Below are 13,917 nucleotides of genomic sequence, written 5' to 3'. Positions count from 1 at the left end.
GCAGCCCAGAAAAGTGGCCGTAATATCGAGGTGACCATAATACCAGAGGGGCCATAAGGCGGGGTTTCACTGTCAATCTGTGCAAATTGCACAGGTACGTTGGTCTCTTCTAGCTCACATTTTCACAGATACCATAGGGAGAGTGTAACTCTAAAATGTGTCCCTCCATATGAAAACAAGACCAAAAACGCTTTTCTATTCTATCCATGTTTAAATGTTTGCACATCACATGTAACAATTAATATTCATAAACAGGTCCTCAGTTCAATAAATTATTTGGGCTAAGAAGTCAATTCTGGATTCCAGCCTATGTTAAACAATGGTTTATTATTATTTTTTGTTGTATAATAATATAGTTAAGTTAGCATGCTGTACATATGTGAAAAATAAATAACTTTATTATAATAACGTAAATTTAATACAACTCTAATTCTATTTGAGCTGTGTTCTTCGCTCATTTCAAAGTACAAGCCCTGTCAGTCTCCTGAAGTAAAGAGGGGCTTTGTCTTTCTGTGTGACAATTCAACGACTGGTGATCTTGTTTGATACAAACACTGAATAAATATCTTATATCAAAAAACTTTTTTTCGCAGGCAAAATGATTTATTTGAATCAAACCTGTCCAGTGATTTGCAAATATATTTTACTTTGACCTTCTGTAAACATGCTGGTTATTAATAACTTAATTTAGAGAATTTTCATAGCAACTCTTTCACTCTAACAGTTATAAAGCCTTACACTGCCAAAACTATTCAACCAATTAGATTACAGGAGGAAAACAAAGAATTCAAATGACTATGCATAGTTTTAAAAGGGCTCAAATAACTTTGGTTTCAAAAAGCTTGTTTGCTTGCTGTAATCTGATTGGCTTTGCTGAAGTGATCCTCAGGTTCTACAGTAGTTAGTCATCTGATGCCTCTCTTTGTTATTCGTGGATAGATGCGAAATTCCAACAAAGATTGAAATGAACGATTTTCATTGCATTTCTATGATACTGAATGATATACTTTGGAATTTCCAACACAGACTGGAGAATTCTTGGTAAAATATAACTTAAATATAAAAAATATTTCATTTGTAAAGACAGTAGAGGTCACATCATTCTGCACTTGAACCTTGAAGCTTTACTGAGAGGAAGGCTTCAGGATCAGCCGTAATCACCAGTGATGTCTCAAATGTTTTGCCAGGTTCATTAGGTGAAAACACCACAGGTAATCTAACAAATCGACCAGGTCTGTGGACGAAGAGACATTAGCCAGATTTAGCAAAGAAAACACGACGGCAGTGATGACTAATGGCAGAGCGGCAAATTGGGCGCCATAAGTCACATTTAGTCCTTTCCACATACCGTTCCCTCGTCAACTGACGTTATCATTCTCTTGCTAAATCAGCCAATTCATACAATATTACAACTGACAGTGACATATTGCTGTTAATGCTAAAAGTTTAAAAAAGGTAAAGAAGTGCTGAAAGTAGCCTCTAATCTACCCAAAGAAAACTACACAAAGAATGCTAATATGACAACTATAGAAAGGCCATGCCAGTGGCCAAGTACCACTCAACTGAGAATTTATTAATCAGGTAAAACGTCTAGTGTGTGTATGCTATCGTATTGTAGTGGGCCTTTTACTTTATGCTGCTGTTGTGTTAAACACTGTAATGAGTACATACTGCACAAATCGACTATAAGTTTGAGCGTGTCATACTCAGCTTATCAATTGTTGGCTACTTCCATTTTAGTACAAAACAACCATGCAGTTTCTCTTACCTAATCGTGAATTTCTTGTTATTTACGGAGAAGGGTCTTGTAGGCGATGCAATGTGTGCCTATTCAGAGAACAAACATTAGTAACCTTATCAGAACAGAGCCCACATGTACAGTGTTCTTTCACACCTGAAAGTGTGACTTATATAACTGGGTCAAACTAGAGAAAACTGACCATTATTGAATTGCAGAAAATGAATAGTACATTCTGAGAAAGTTGCTTGAGAAGAAATTTGCTTTGATTCAAGCCAATCATCAATATTATATCTATAGACCAAAAAATAAGGTTCATCCAATTATTTGGCACAGTATTTTCCCGCTTATTTCCTTATTACCTGGGTTTGGTATGGATAGGGACATGAACTAAGTCTTGCAAACTCTCATTTTCTTCCCCCCCCCCTGGATTTACTGCTGAGAGTGCTTTACACAATAGTTTTATCTGATTCACAGAAGAGTAAGGGAGATCTGGCTCATTGTTGATGACATAAGTGCAGCAATAACGAGCAAGACTTGCTGGCAAGATAGTGTCACCACTCTTGATGATGATGATGGGGCAACAAACTCATTTTGAAACTGTGGTAATACATGTAATTACAACAACCTCACTTTGTCCAAAAAGCTTGTTTCCTTGCTCTGGCAGATGTGTAACATGAAAAAGGTCTTGCCTGAATAAGGACAAAGAACTGGACCTTCTGGCTGTTTATAATCCTCTTCAAGATTACATGACAATGAGGTCATGCCATCTTAACTCTTAGTTTACTGTAATTGCTGATGAAGTTCAAGAAATTCAAACAAAACATTTTACTCTATAATTTAAAATTACTGACAGTTGTATGAAATTCTTTCCTAACTGAAGCACTTTGATTGTTACCAAACAGACAATGAATGAGCACACTATGATGTATAAATAATTGCATTTTATAGGTGCTCATAATTTGAAAATGAGAAAATCACGTTGGACTCACCAAGTACTGAATTTCCCCTGATCCATTACATATCTTAATTTTGGCTTCACTGATGCTTCCTATTTTAGTGACAGGAAACTGGAGAACACCATCGGTAATGTAGAGTCCTTTCTTGTCACCAACTGTAGACCTGAAATAATATGAGGCAAGCTATAAGCTTAGCAGTGATTAAAAACATCAGATAAAAACTGCGAGTAATTTTTATCCCCAAGGGTGCAGTACCATGAGTGGTAGGTGCCACTGTTATATTAACAATATTACAAATTTCAGCCTAATTGAAGAAAATAGATACCATTAAAAAGAGTTGTAGTCTTCATCAGAGGACCACTGAAGAGAAATTCACTATTTAGTGGTATAAAGAATTTAATTATGTTGCACCTTGTATTAAAGGTAGAAACCGTGGACAAAGGGTAAAAAAAATTCACTTTGTAGATACAATCAGGGTAAGACATGCAAAATTGACCTCTCCCCTTTTTCCTTTTTATTTCGTGGTTGTATATTTAAATAGTATACATTAAAAATAGTTTGGATAGTGTTGTGTTTTGTAGTGTTTTTAAGTAATTTGTTAACTTTTTGCAGTGTTTCTGTTTTTTATTCACTAAGTGTGAAAATAAAATTAATAAAAGCCGTTACCAGTAAATTACAAAAAAAACAAAAACAAACAGTGACCTCGCCCACCACATTCAAACTAAAGCTGAACATAACCTGGCACGATGGCTTTCGAGGTCCCAGCAGCACATACCTATGCCACAATTTCCCAACCTTCCCTACCAATTAAACCCCAAAATTGATCTTACCTGTCTGGCTCTTTGATGGTAACTTTCTTTGTTTTTGCTGGAAGATCATCATCAAAATGTCCTTCTGAACTAATTTTATCAACAGCCTTAAACAAAACAAGAATATATCAAGTACTACATTTTCACCACACAATCAAGAGGGAGACAAGTAACAAGTTTTGCGGTGACTATTAGATGAAAGATTACAATAAAATATTATTTCATTATTAACCAAACAATCCGAGTTAACACTTTTTTCTCTACAGTCATTTCATATGGCATGGTTTAACATTTATGGGGATGACCAGGTCAGATAAAGAGGTGTGTGGATATTGAATCTCAAGTGGGCTTCGTGATTTCAGCGGCCGATTAAAACTGTGTTCTGAAAAATACCCCTCCAGATGAACTGATTTACAGCTGTTTTGAGTTTCACATTACTCAAGAAACAAAAAAGGGGTGTGGTGTCTTACATGTACATCTCACCATTATTGAAAAATTCTGTTTAGTTTATTTTCTAGATAACATTTCATGCAGCCTTATCTTTAAAAGGGCTCTTCTTTTATGCATTAGCGCTTTTATGTAGTAATTACTAGGATACTAGGATGTTTAGAATGTCTTGTTTGTGTCAGGTGCTCTCTCGGGTGATCGGGGCCTGGGAGCCGATCAGCACAAAAAGCACATGGTGCGAGTTTGTAATCTTTACCAAGAGAGGGTTACGAGCATTAAAACAGTGCTGTTCTTGATCGTAGCAAGCGTGATTTTATTGCCTGGAGAAACAGTTCTGACAAAGTGGCAACCCTGCCAGAACGAAATCATGACAACAACAGCGGTAACCATAAAAAATCAGGAGAAAACAACCCAAAACAAATTGAAAGTACTGCAGCTGACGAATGAAAACACCAACAAGATTGCAGGAAGAAATTTGTTGAAATCGATTCAAAGGCATCGCAAGCTTATGGAGAGCAAAGTTGAGGAATGCCATGAAATATAAGCGATCGAACAAGAACTTAAAATTAGACAAGGTGACAAAGATGTCATTTAAGATTTGAGTTCAGGTATTGAAGCAGGGTTGGGCAAGTTCGAGAAAGTGGTTGAAGAATTAGAAGAGCTGGAACAAAAGCTAAGGGAACAAAAAGCAAGAGAAACTCAGGAAAAGGAGGAGAAAGCGAGACTTCAGATCAAGAATAAATTCAAAGTGAAAACAGTCGAGAAGGAGACTGATGCAGGTAAACCAAAAGTTAAAATACCCAAACTTCTGATAACAAAATTCCACGGGATGCATCTAGATTGGCAAAGGTTTTGATGGCAATTTGAAGTGGAAACAGACAATTTAGACATTGGTCAAGTTGCCAAATTCTCATACTTGAAAAAACTACTTGTACAAAGAGTTACAGCTGTCACCGTTGGGTTGCCCTTTAACACTGATCGAGGGATACACACAAGCTAAGAACATTCTCACAACCAAAATAATATGAAAAGCCAAGGGAAGTAACTAATGCTCACTTCCAGTACATAATGGGATTGCCAGGTATCACAGGGACTAACCCAACAAGAATTAATGAGTTCTATGAGAAACTAGTTACCAATATCCAAACCTAAGAGTCCATGGGTAAGGAGAAAGATATTAGAGGGTATGTTAGACTCACCCCATACTAGATAAACTGCCAGGCATTAGTGCTGATCTAGTGATGAGACTGGATAATAACTGGCAGGAGTGGGGGTTCCCGTAATTAGTAGAAGCTTTAAGAAAATGGTCTGAGAGGAACCCAGCCCCACTGGGTGGTAACCATGGGAGACGTGACAAGGGGAAAGACCCATTACTTCAAGCTAATTAAACAAGAGGGTGGAAAGCATAGGGGTTACTGTATGTCTGAAGAACATAAATCAGTTCACTGTGACAAAATTAAAGTGGTAGCCAACAGGAGGAGGTACTTGTCACACAATAAGGTGTTTTTTAAATGAACTGGCACTAGGTGTAGAATGGTGCCAGAATGGAGATGCACTACTACAGCTGTACTTGCCAGAGGTGTAAAGCACCATAGTTCGATTTGTGATAAGCTTTCAAACCAGCTGATGCTAGCTACAGGTGAAGGTCAAGTGGTGTATCCAGTAGTTGTGGTAGAAGTGGATGAAATTAGGTGTAGAGCTTTATTGGTCATGGGGGCTTGAAGCTCCTATGCACGATCAGCAGCACTCATTAGCCAACTGAACAGAAAGCCAGATCAAAAAAAAGTATAAGAGAATTGAAAGGATGATGACATAGACAAGTCAGAAGATAGAAATGTACAAGGTCCAAGTCTCTAACATTAAAGGAGTTTTCAGCTTGCCTACCCTGACCAAAGTGGACAAGGGAACTTTGCTAACTATTCCAAACCTGAGATATGAGGATATAACCTCCAACTACCAACACCTCAAGGGCGTGGAGATTGAGGATACCAATATCAAGCCCGAGCTGCCTGCAATATGGGTTTTTAAAGGGCCAAGTTTCGAGTTGCATATTAAGTGGAACTCTAAAGTACCAGAACTAGAAGCAGATAATCAGTTGACAGAAGATAGCCAAACATATGCCAAGGAACAGTTGGAGGTGAAAACCAATGAAGCAAAACTACACAGGCTCCCTTGGGATAAGGTGGAGGACACTGTGCCTGTGACCTTTTCCAGTGATTCACAAGAAGCAACAAAGAGAGAAGTGCCTTTGAAGAAGTTGAACTTCAATAGATGACCCTCTTGGGGTAGCTAGTCCTGTAACCTTGTTAGGGAAAATGGTTGTCAGAGAAGTGTGTGACCAACACCTCCCTTGGTATGCTGTTTCACCCCAGGAACTGAAAGCACAATGGGAAAAATTTTAAGGGAAACTGGCCCGTGAGCTAAAATTACAACACAGTCTAACTAGTCCAAGCTAATTAGAACTGTATGCATTCTGTTATTCTAGTGGGAGAGGGACAGCAGCAGCAGTGTACGCAGTTGTGTACCAAGAATCTGGTATGCACCAGGGTCTGTTAGCAGCAAAGGTACACTTAGCAAAGAAAGGATTTACCAAGCCAAGGTTGGAGCTTATTTCTGCTCACATGGCAACCAACCTTGTAGACAATGCAAGAAGCACTTTGGAAGGTTAGGTAGTGAGGTACGTCTGTATATGGATGGACAGACAGTACAGTAACCTTGTATTAGATTGCAGGTTTTAATGCAAGAAGACGTAATGCAAGAGAGCTACACACATTATTTGCGTCCTATAGCGTTGCTCAAATGAATGCCAAGGCCTATGTGAAGTGGAGGAATGTGGGAACAGAGCAAAATCCAGCTGATGAAGGGAGCAGAGGCACCCTGTCTAGAAAGCATTTTGAAATCTGGCTGAAGGGACCAAACTAGCTGGCTTAACCACAAATTTGGCCAGCAGTGGTAGAGACTAAGCCAAGTAAAGAGACAGAAACAGAGGGGTCAAGTTAGTAAGTGATCGATCAGCACAAGAAGCACATGATGAGAGAGGGTTAGAAGCATTAAAACAGTTCTGTTCTTGATTGTAGTGTGCGTGAGTTTATTGTCTGGAGAAAGAGTTCTAACAGCATGATACAAAAGACAGATGGTGTTAGCCCTTTTCTTTGCCCTGCTTTTCTGTATGCTCAGAATGCGTCATTATTCCAGCATTGTTTCTTCAGTGTTCTTCTGTACCTAAAATGGTATCAGGTTAGTTCGCCTGAAAGCAGTTCGCCCAGACTAAGTTGATTTGCCCGAAGCATAATTGTCGTTCTTTAAACATGGAAAAAGGGATAAGCATGGAAAGACAGTGACTGCACATGTGGAATACAAGGGTAATTAAAATAACATCTCGAAAGGTGTGTTCACCAGTTGGAGAGTATTGAATGTCATCAGGCGAATCGACTAATGCCCTGGCACACGGCGACAGGTGAATAGACTTCCGGGCGAAATGGCCGCAATTCCGTAAACCTGTTTCGCTAGTCTAAATTAGCTAACGTTACCCACTTTAACGTTACCCACTTTGACAGCTTGGTTTATCTTCTTGGTCGCGTATGCGCACTTCAGCTAGTTTGAACAGTGTTTACCATCAGTCTAATGACAGATGAACAGTTGCCACATGCAGATACTTCCAGCAACAATTCTTATTTTTGGCCTATTTCCATCAAATTCTCTTCTTAACGTTCTTCTCAGTTCTTTTTGCGTTAGTCCATCCTTTCAGTACAATCCTTGTCCTCTCCCCTTTTCCGTGCTCCAGTTTCTTCATACGATGTTAGTCTTTTCTTTGCTCTACTTTCTCCTAGCCTATATTTCAGCCTAAATTCAGCCGGGGAGAGGTCTCTCTCCGGAGTTTTCAACTGAGGTGACGGCCTAAATTTAGGCAACAATTTCTCCATCCCTTAGTCCGTCTTTAACATGTCAGTCTTGTCGTTTTTCCACTTGTCCGTGCGTTAGTTCCTTGAAACAATGACCATACTATGCAATGACCGACTTTCCATACGTATATTTGTTCTTTCGACGTTAGTTTTCTCTTGTTTCCACTTTTCCGTGTGACTTTTTTTTCTGTTTTTCCTTATGTTACTAGTTCCTTCATATCAGGTGAAGCCACATGATCTCTTCTGCGCATGTTAGTTCGTTTGTACGGTGTTAATAGAGAGGTTAAACATCACGTTTACGTCAAACAGCGAACGCAAGTTTGTACCACGTGGCAAAGTTTCCCCTTTACTTGTCGTTTACTGTTCATTATTTCTACACATAAATTAGTAGTTTCACGGAATTTTTTAACCAAAAGAATTGTTTTGAGCTGTTTTTATTTGCTCATTTTCTATTTTGCGAAATTCTCAACTTGAATCCAACGTTTGCCGTATACGTGAAGCTTAAACTCTCTAATCATAGTCTTCTGAACATCGGGTACCTTACGATCCGAAAACGGCGACGCCAACAAAACCGTCCCTAAAAGTACTCTTTGTTTCCTTTCCTTTGGGACAACGCAGTAGTAATTATTCCAAACAATGTCGCAACACTGTTGCAACGCCGTTGCCGTCATAGTTTCGTACGTTCCCTGCTGGGAAGCTCATGTATAACCACGACGGCGACGAAAACGAAAAAGTCACTGAAAAAGTGGGTTCGCCCTGTCTCAAACGTCATCACAGTCTCATTCCACTTTGTTCAGTCTTGCCTAGAATGTAAGCGAACTTTTCCGGAGTTGAATTCTTAAGGGCCGTACCCTACTTTAGAGAAAGGAAAAGAAAATCGTCTGGTTTTTCCGAAGGCTATAAACCTGAAATTAAGACGTCGCAGTCGTGTAGTAACGGCAAAGAAGTATACTAAAGAGCGTGATGCACGTGCAAAGTTCTTGTTCTGTTGACCAAACATCTTCCTTTATAGACGTTCTCGTTGCTGCAGCCTTCTTCTTTGCGTGAGGTTCCTATTTTTCCTAGTGCGAGTGATGAAACATTTTGAACTAATCTAGATGGGTTTGGGAATTTTCTCATGATTCCAAGTCACCTGTGTGGCAAAAATCGAAACGTTATCTCTGATTTTCCGACCCGCTCATCCCAATAAATATAGAACCGTCTCTTACAATTAATGTGGTATTTTTCATGTTTTTGAGTTTGAGTAACTATAGTTGAATACATTCTTGAGAGTACAATTATGCCTACCCTGCGAGCAGAGGTTTTTCTCCCGCATGACTTTAATCGTTTACGAAGTCGTTCGCGTCGCTTCCCTGTTAGTCGCATAGTTGGAAGCGACTAAAAAGCGACGCGAACGACTTCGTAAACGTTTGAAGACACGCAGGAGAGAACCCTCTGCTCGCAGAGTCAATTATGTCATACCTGACCATGCAGAAATATTTTTTGTTTTGATTTACTGCCGCCGGATGATGTCTGAAAGAAAAAGATGGAAAAAGTATTTCTTTCGGTTATGACTATTACTCATTGTTAGTATAATTTATTTGAATACGGAAATGCAATTACCATTTCATGTCCATGTATAAGCTGGTTGCAGTTATAACAAATAACTATTTGTTGAGAAAAGATGTTTTCCCATGTAACGGCACCCGTATGCCTTAGTTTTGTTTTGTTGTATTTTTAGCTATTTTCTTATCGTAACCGCATTTTACATCACAGTGATTTTCCGCTAGCCGTCACGTGACCTTAGCTTAAATACCGCTACACGTGCGTAGTTTTTTCTAAGGCTCGCAGAAATTCGACGCGTAACCATCACGAGAAATGCCTTTCTTGCTGTTGAACTCAGAACCTACTAGAGCGTTCGTCCCAACACGTCCTACAACGGGATCGCTGTAAAAGTTGGCACAATAAACCCCAGCCTTGTGGGACCCAGCGTGCAAAGAAAGTAGTGTCCGATAGCCCAGGGCTAGTAGATTTTGCTATCGGGCTGGTGAATTCTGTTTTTAACTTGCCCGACGGGCAAGTGATGGCTTTTGAGGGATTCGAATAACATCCAGAACTGTGAAATCAATTTTGCTTGTCAAAAGTTTTTGGGGCTAGTTGAAATGACGTCTGGGCTAGTAAACGCTAGCTTCAGCTTGCCCGAATGGCAAGCTGTAAAAATGATTTTCTTTGCACCCTGGGGACCTATGAGTCGCTTAGTTTTCTTAGTTTCACGGATCTCTCTGACACCGGAGCTGATGCCGCTACAGTCTAATTTCTGTTCAGGTAAGTCGAATCTCTGAACCCTAAGTCAAGCAAGTTCCTGGAACCCAGAGCAATCAAGAAAGCTCATTCAAGCGACAAGTCTGCCCCTGGAAACAGATGAGCAGTCAAGCGGGAACTCAACAAGTCAGTCCTTTATTAACCAAACTAAAAACAAAAAGAGGAAGAAAGAGAAGAAACTACTTAGAAGAGGTGAAGAGCACGTGCTCGGCGAGACGTTGTTTATCTGTTGAAGAAAACTGACTAGCACGTTGTTAAAAACGAATTCAATCAAAGAAGAACCTTTAGTAGACATCGCGAAGAACCACGTTGCCTAATTACTTTCAGTTAAAGGTACAGCTTCTTGTGAACAATACAAGCGCTTTGCCATGGACAACTTCCAAAACGCCTTGCAAAAAACAAATCCAGGCGATACCCAAGGTACCCCAGACCAAACTAGCGATACTGGATTTAATGAAACGCTAGTGCATAACACACATTTCACCGATCATCACGAAAATACACCTCTAGCAACCACTGAGAATGACGGAACATCCGAAACACGTTCTACAGCTATGACAGGGAAGGGTTTTCAAGCGTTGCGCGCTTAAAGAAAAATCAGCGAAAGCCGCACAAAAGTTTTCACGCAAACGTCACAGCGTTCCACGCATTCCTGGCCGGTACTAAAGACCGCGATCAAATTGACAGGAAGCTCAAAGATATAATCGCTCTCGCAAAGCAAACGCAACTCGAATTAAACAGCTAGCTAGAACTCGTAAACCACATGCCGCGATCAGAACTGATCTTCGAACTACTAGACTATTCAAGCAGCACAAATCGCCGCGTTTAATAGGGTGTAAGCGCTAGACAAAGTGAATTCTTAGCAGCGGAAGCCGTCTATGACGAGGCGTTAAAAGACGAAAAGCCCCCCGGTAATGACCACATGGATGTAGAATTGCCGGAAGAAACGGAGAATATGATTGATAGATTTTTGATCTACGCATCGCATCCCACTCTTCCGACCACAACCGCCGCAAGTTTGTTACCACCATTAATGAATGAGAACAATGGTCACCAATAACATCACCCTCCCGGACGGGGGACTCGCAACTAGCTTCCATTTAGACACAGGGCATCAAGTAGCCTCCCATACCTCAAATGTCCCGGAACACGAGTTCCTTATCATGCAGAGAAAGCAGAACAACTAAAATCTGATCCTAAAAGGAACAGTCCATGCGAACTGCATCATGGCACAGGGATTCCAACACTTCAGATTCCCGCCTTTTTTGCCAATATTTCTTGCTCCTGCACTTCTCACTGCACGTCACCTGCAGAAACAAGCACTCCGATTGCTTTACTTCCACAAGGACCAACAAACAGAAGTACGGACCTTCTGACTTCTCATTCCCACACAGGCCCTTTAACCAGTTCAAAACCTATACCTGACGCCTTCACCCCGAAAAGTTCGCCGACCACACTCTACCACGAAATAAAATAAAGTCCACCTCCCGAAAATCAAAATCGCGCTCCTTCAAGTTCAGACAGTGTCTTTCAAATTGCCGTAGCCTTAGCTGAAGTAATGCAACTGCAACGACTTCCGCAAGCCAAGCCGGACATCTTTACTGGCGACAGACACTAAATTCTTCATCTGGGAAACGGCGTTCGACGCCCTGATCGACTATGCGCCAATCAGCGCTCAACACAAATGTATCTCTTGTACCAACACTTAGAAGGAAACGTGAAAAAAGCCGTTGAGCAACTCCAATATATGGTCAGCGCTAGCCCCGAAATAGCGTATACGGAGGCAAGAATGAAACTGAAGTCACGCTTCGGTCGTCCCTGGATTATAGCCACTGACTTTGAGAACAAACTTTCTAACTGGCCTAAAATTGCCAATAACGGCATACAAGGTCTGCGAGAATTTAGCGACTTCTTATACCAAGTCGAAATAGCGATGAACCACTTACACAGCCTTAAGATATGCAAGTATCCTTCCAAGTTACAAACCTTAGTCGAAAAGCTCCCAGGTTGGTTTCTTACAAAATGGTCCACAAGGTACAAACCCTACAACAAGAAAAAGGCTGCAATGCATTCCCGACCTTCAAGACCTTGCCTTAGACAACAGGAGAGACTTCATTAAGAAAAAAAACTTTGATTTAAGTGTGTGGCTTACAACAAGCATATTGCCGATGATTGCGATCAAAAACCTCCAGTATGCGACATCTGCTGCAAGAAACATTTAACAGAACTTCATGTCGAGGCCACACCCGGCAGAAAAGGTACACCTAATACGACCAACGAAACCAAAAGTACTGCTACATAGCTTGCACGCAAGTCTGCGGGGAGGAGGAAACCAGCAGGTCGTGTTCTAGAATCGTCTTAGTACGAGCATGTCAGTCGAATCCAGCTACGAAAATAACAACCTATGCAGTCCTAGACGACTAATCCACCGAAGCGTTCATCTTTGACGCCTTACTAGAACAACCAGAAGTAGACGCACCTGAGGTCGACCTACAAGTTAACATGATCGTCGGCTCAAACTCGATTAGAACCAAGAAAGTAATTGAACTATTCATTGAAGACTTAGAAAACGAATATGCACCAATCAAAGTCCCGTTTGCGTACTCACGAGAGTAGATCCCCGCTTCACACGAGGATACTGCTACACTCCGTATAGCCAGTCAATGGAAACATCTATCTCACATTGCGGACAAGATATAGCACCGCTCTGACATCAATATAGGCCTGCTTATCGGACGCAACGTTCTAGCTGCCTTCCCACCGATAAACATCATCTTCGGAAAAGACGAGGAGCCCTGGACAGAGCAGTACAAGTTTGGCTGGAACATTATAGGTCGTGTCTGTAAAGACAAGCAGCGAACGTAAAACTCAACATTGGTCAATCGAGTAACAGTGGAAAAAGAAACCCTCCTAGATCGCGGAAAGAAAACATCCAGACCACCACACTTTGAGAAAGTAACAAAATACTAAGGACCTAACAAGCCCAAACCAAGTACGTGAAATGATGGAGCTCGATTACAGCGAGATTCACCACAGTCGCAAGATTCGTGGAACCGAACAAGCGGAGTCTACAGAAGATAAACGCTTCCGAGGGATCCTCACTATGGGCCTCAAGCGATGTATCGTTCAAGCACAGAGAGCGATTAAAAGGCTTAGACAAAACAAAGAGTACAATTGGCGCCCCAGAGAAGGACCCCCCTTAGTTAAAGAGCTCTCTCAAGCTGAGAGTATGAGTCTGAGATCCATTCAGCACCACCACTTCAAAGACGAAATTGAGACCCTCAGTAAGCTCGACGGAAACGACAAGCAATTTCAAGATCGCAAGAATGCGCGGGAAAGAAATGGCCTTGTTAAGCTCAGCAGCAACCTTCACAAGCTAGACCCATTCGTCGATACACAAGGCCTGCTAAGAGTTGTAGGACGACTTAAGAGCGCGACCTCACCTTATTCATTTAAGCACCCCATTATCATACCTTAGAAGAGTCAAGTGGCTCATACACCGGTTCCATCGTGAGAAGCAGTATCACCAGGGTTACGGCATGACTCACAACAGAATCCACCAAGCTGGATACTACATCATCAATATCTATCATTAATTTAACCTCTAACATCGAGGCCAAGTGCGTTGCATGCCGTAAGTTACCGGTATGCGGCTACCCCCAAAACCAAAAGATGGCAGATCTACCACCTGAACGCGTCACGCCAGCTCCTCCGTTCACCTACACCGGGATGGATGTGTTTGGCCTATTCTACATTAAAGA

At 41.1% G+C, this 13,917-nt stretch overlaps 1 protein-coding gene and 1 pseudogene across 1 annotated transcript in view; one reads left to right on the top strand and one right to left on the bottom strand.

Moving 5' to 3' along the window:
- Positions 1–326: 326 nt before the first annotated feature.
- Positions 327–13,917, bottom strand: part of LOC140925890 (uncharacterized) — a 68,369-nt gene continuing 54,778 nt past the window's right edge. The window contains exons 43-47 of the mRNA XM_073375731.1: positions 9,317–9,367; positions 3,528–3,613; positions 2,731–2,860; positions 1,769–1,827; positions 327–1,234 (exon numbers count right to left, since the gene is read on the bottom strand). Of these exons, the coding sequence (XP_073231832.1) occupies positions 1,099–1,234; positions 1,769–1,827; positions 2,731–2,860; positions 3,528–3,613; positions 9,317–9,367 (462 nt within the window). The 3' untranslated portion in view covers positions 327–1,098. The remainder of the gene's footprint in view (positions 1,235–1,768; positions 1,828–2,730; positions 2,861–3,527; positions 3,614–9,316; positions 9,368–13,917) is intronic.
- On the top strand, positions 11,079–12,253 carry LOC140927781 (uncharacterized; annotated as a pseudogene).

Source organism: Porites lutea, chromosome 2 (assembly GCF_958299795.1).
Source record: "Porites lutea chromosome 2, jaPorLute2.1, whole genome shotgun sequence".
NCBI classification, from domain to species: domain Eukaryota; kingdom Metazoa; phylum Cnidaria; class Anthozoa; order Scleractinia; family Poritidae; genus Porites; species Porites lutea.
Note: the sequence above shows the minus strand (reverse complement) of the source record. Positions and strands in the feature narration are given on the sequence as shown.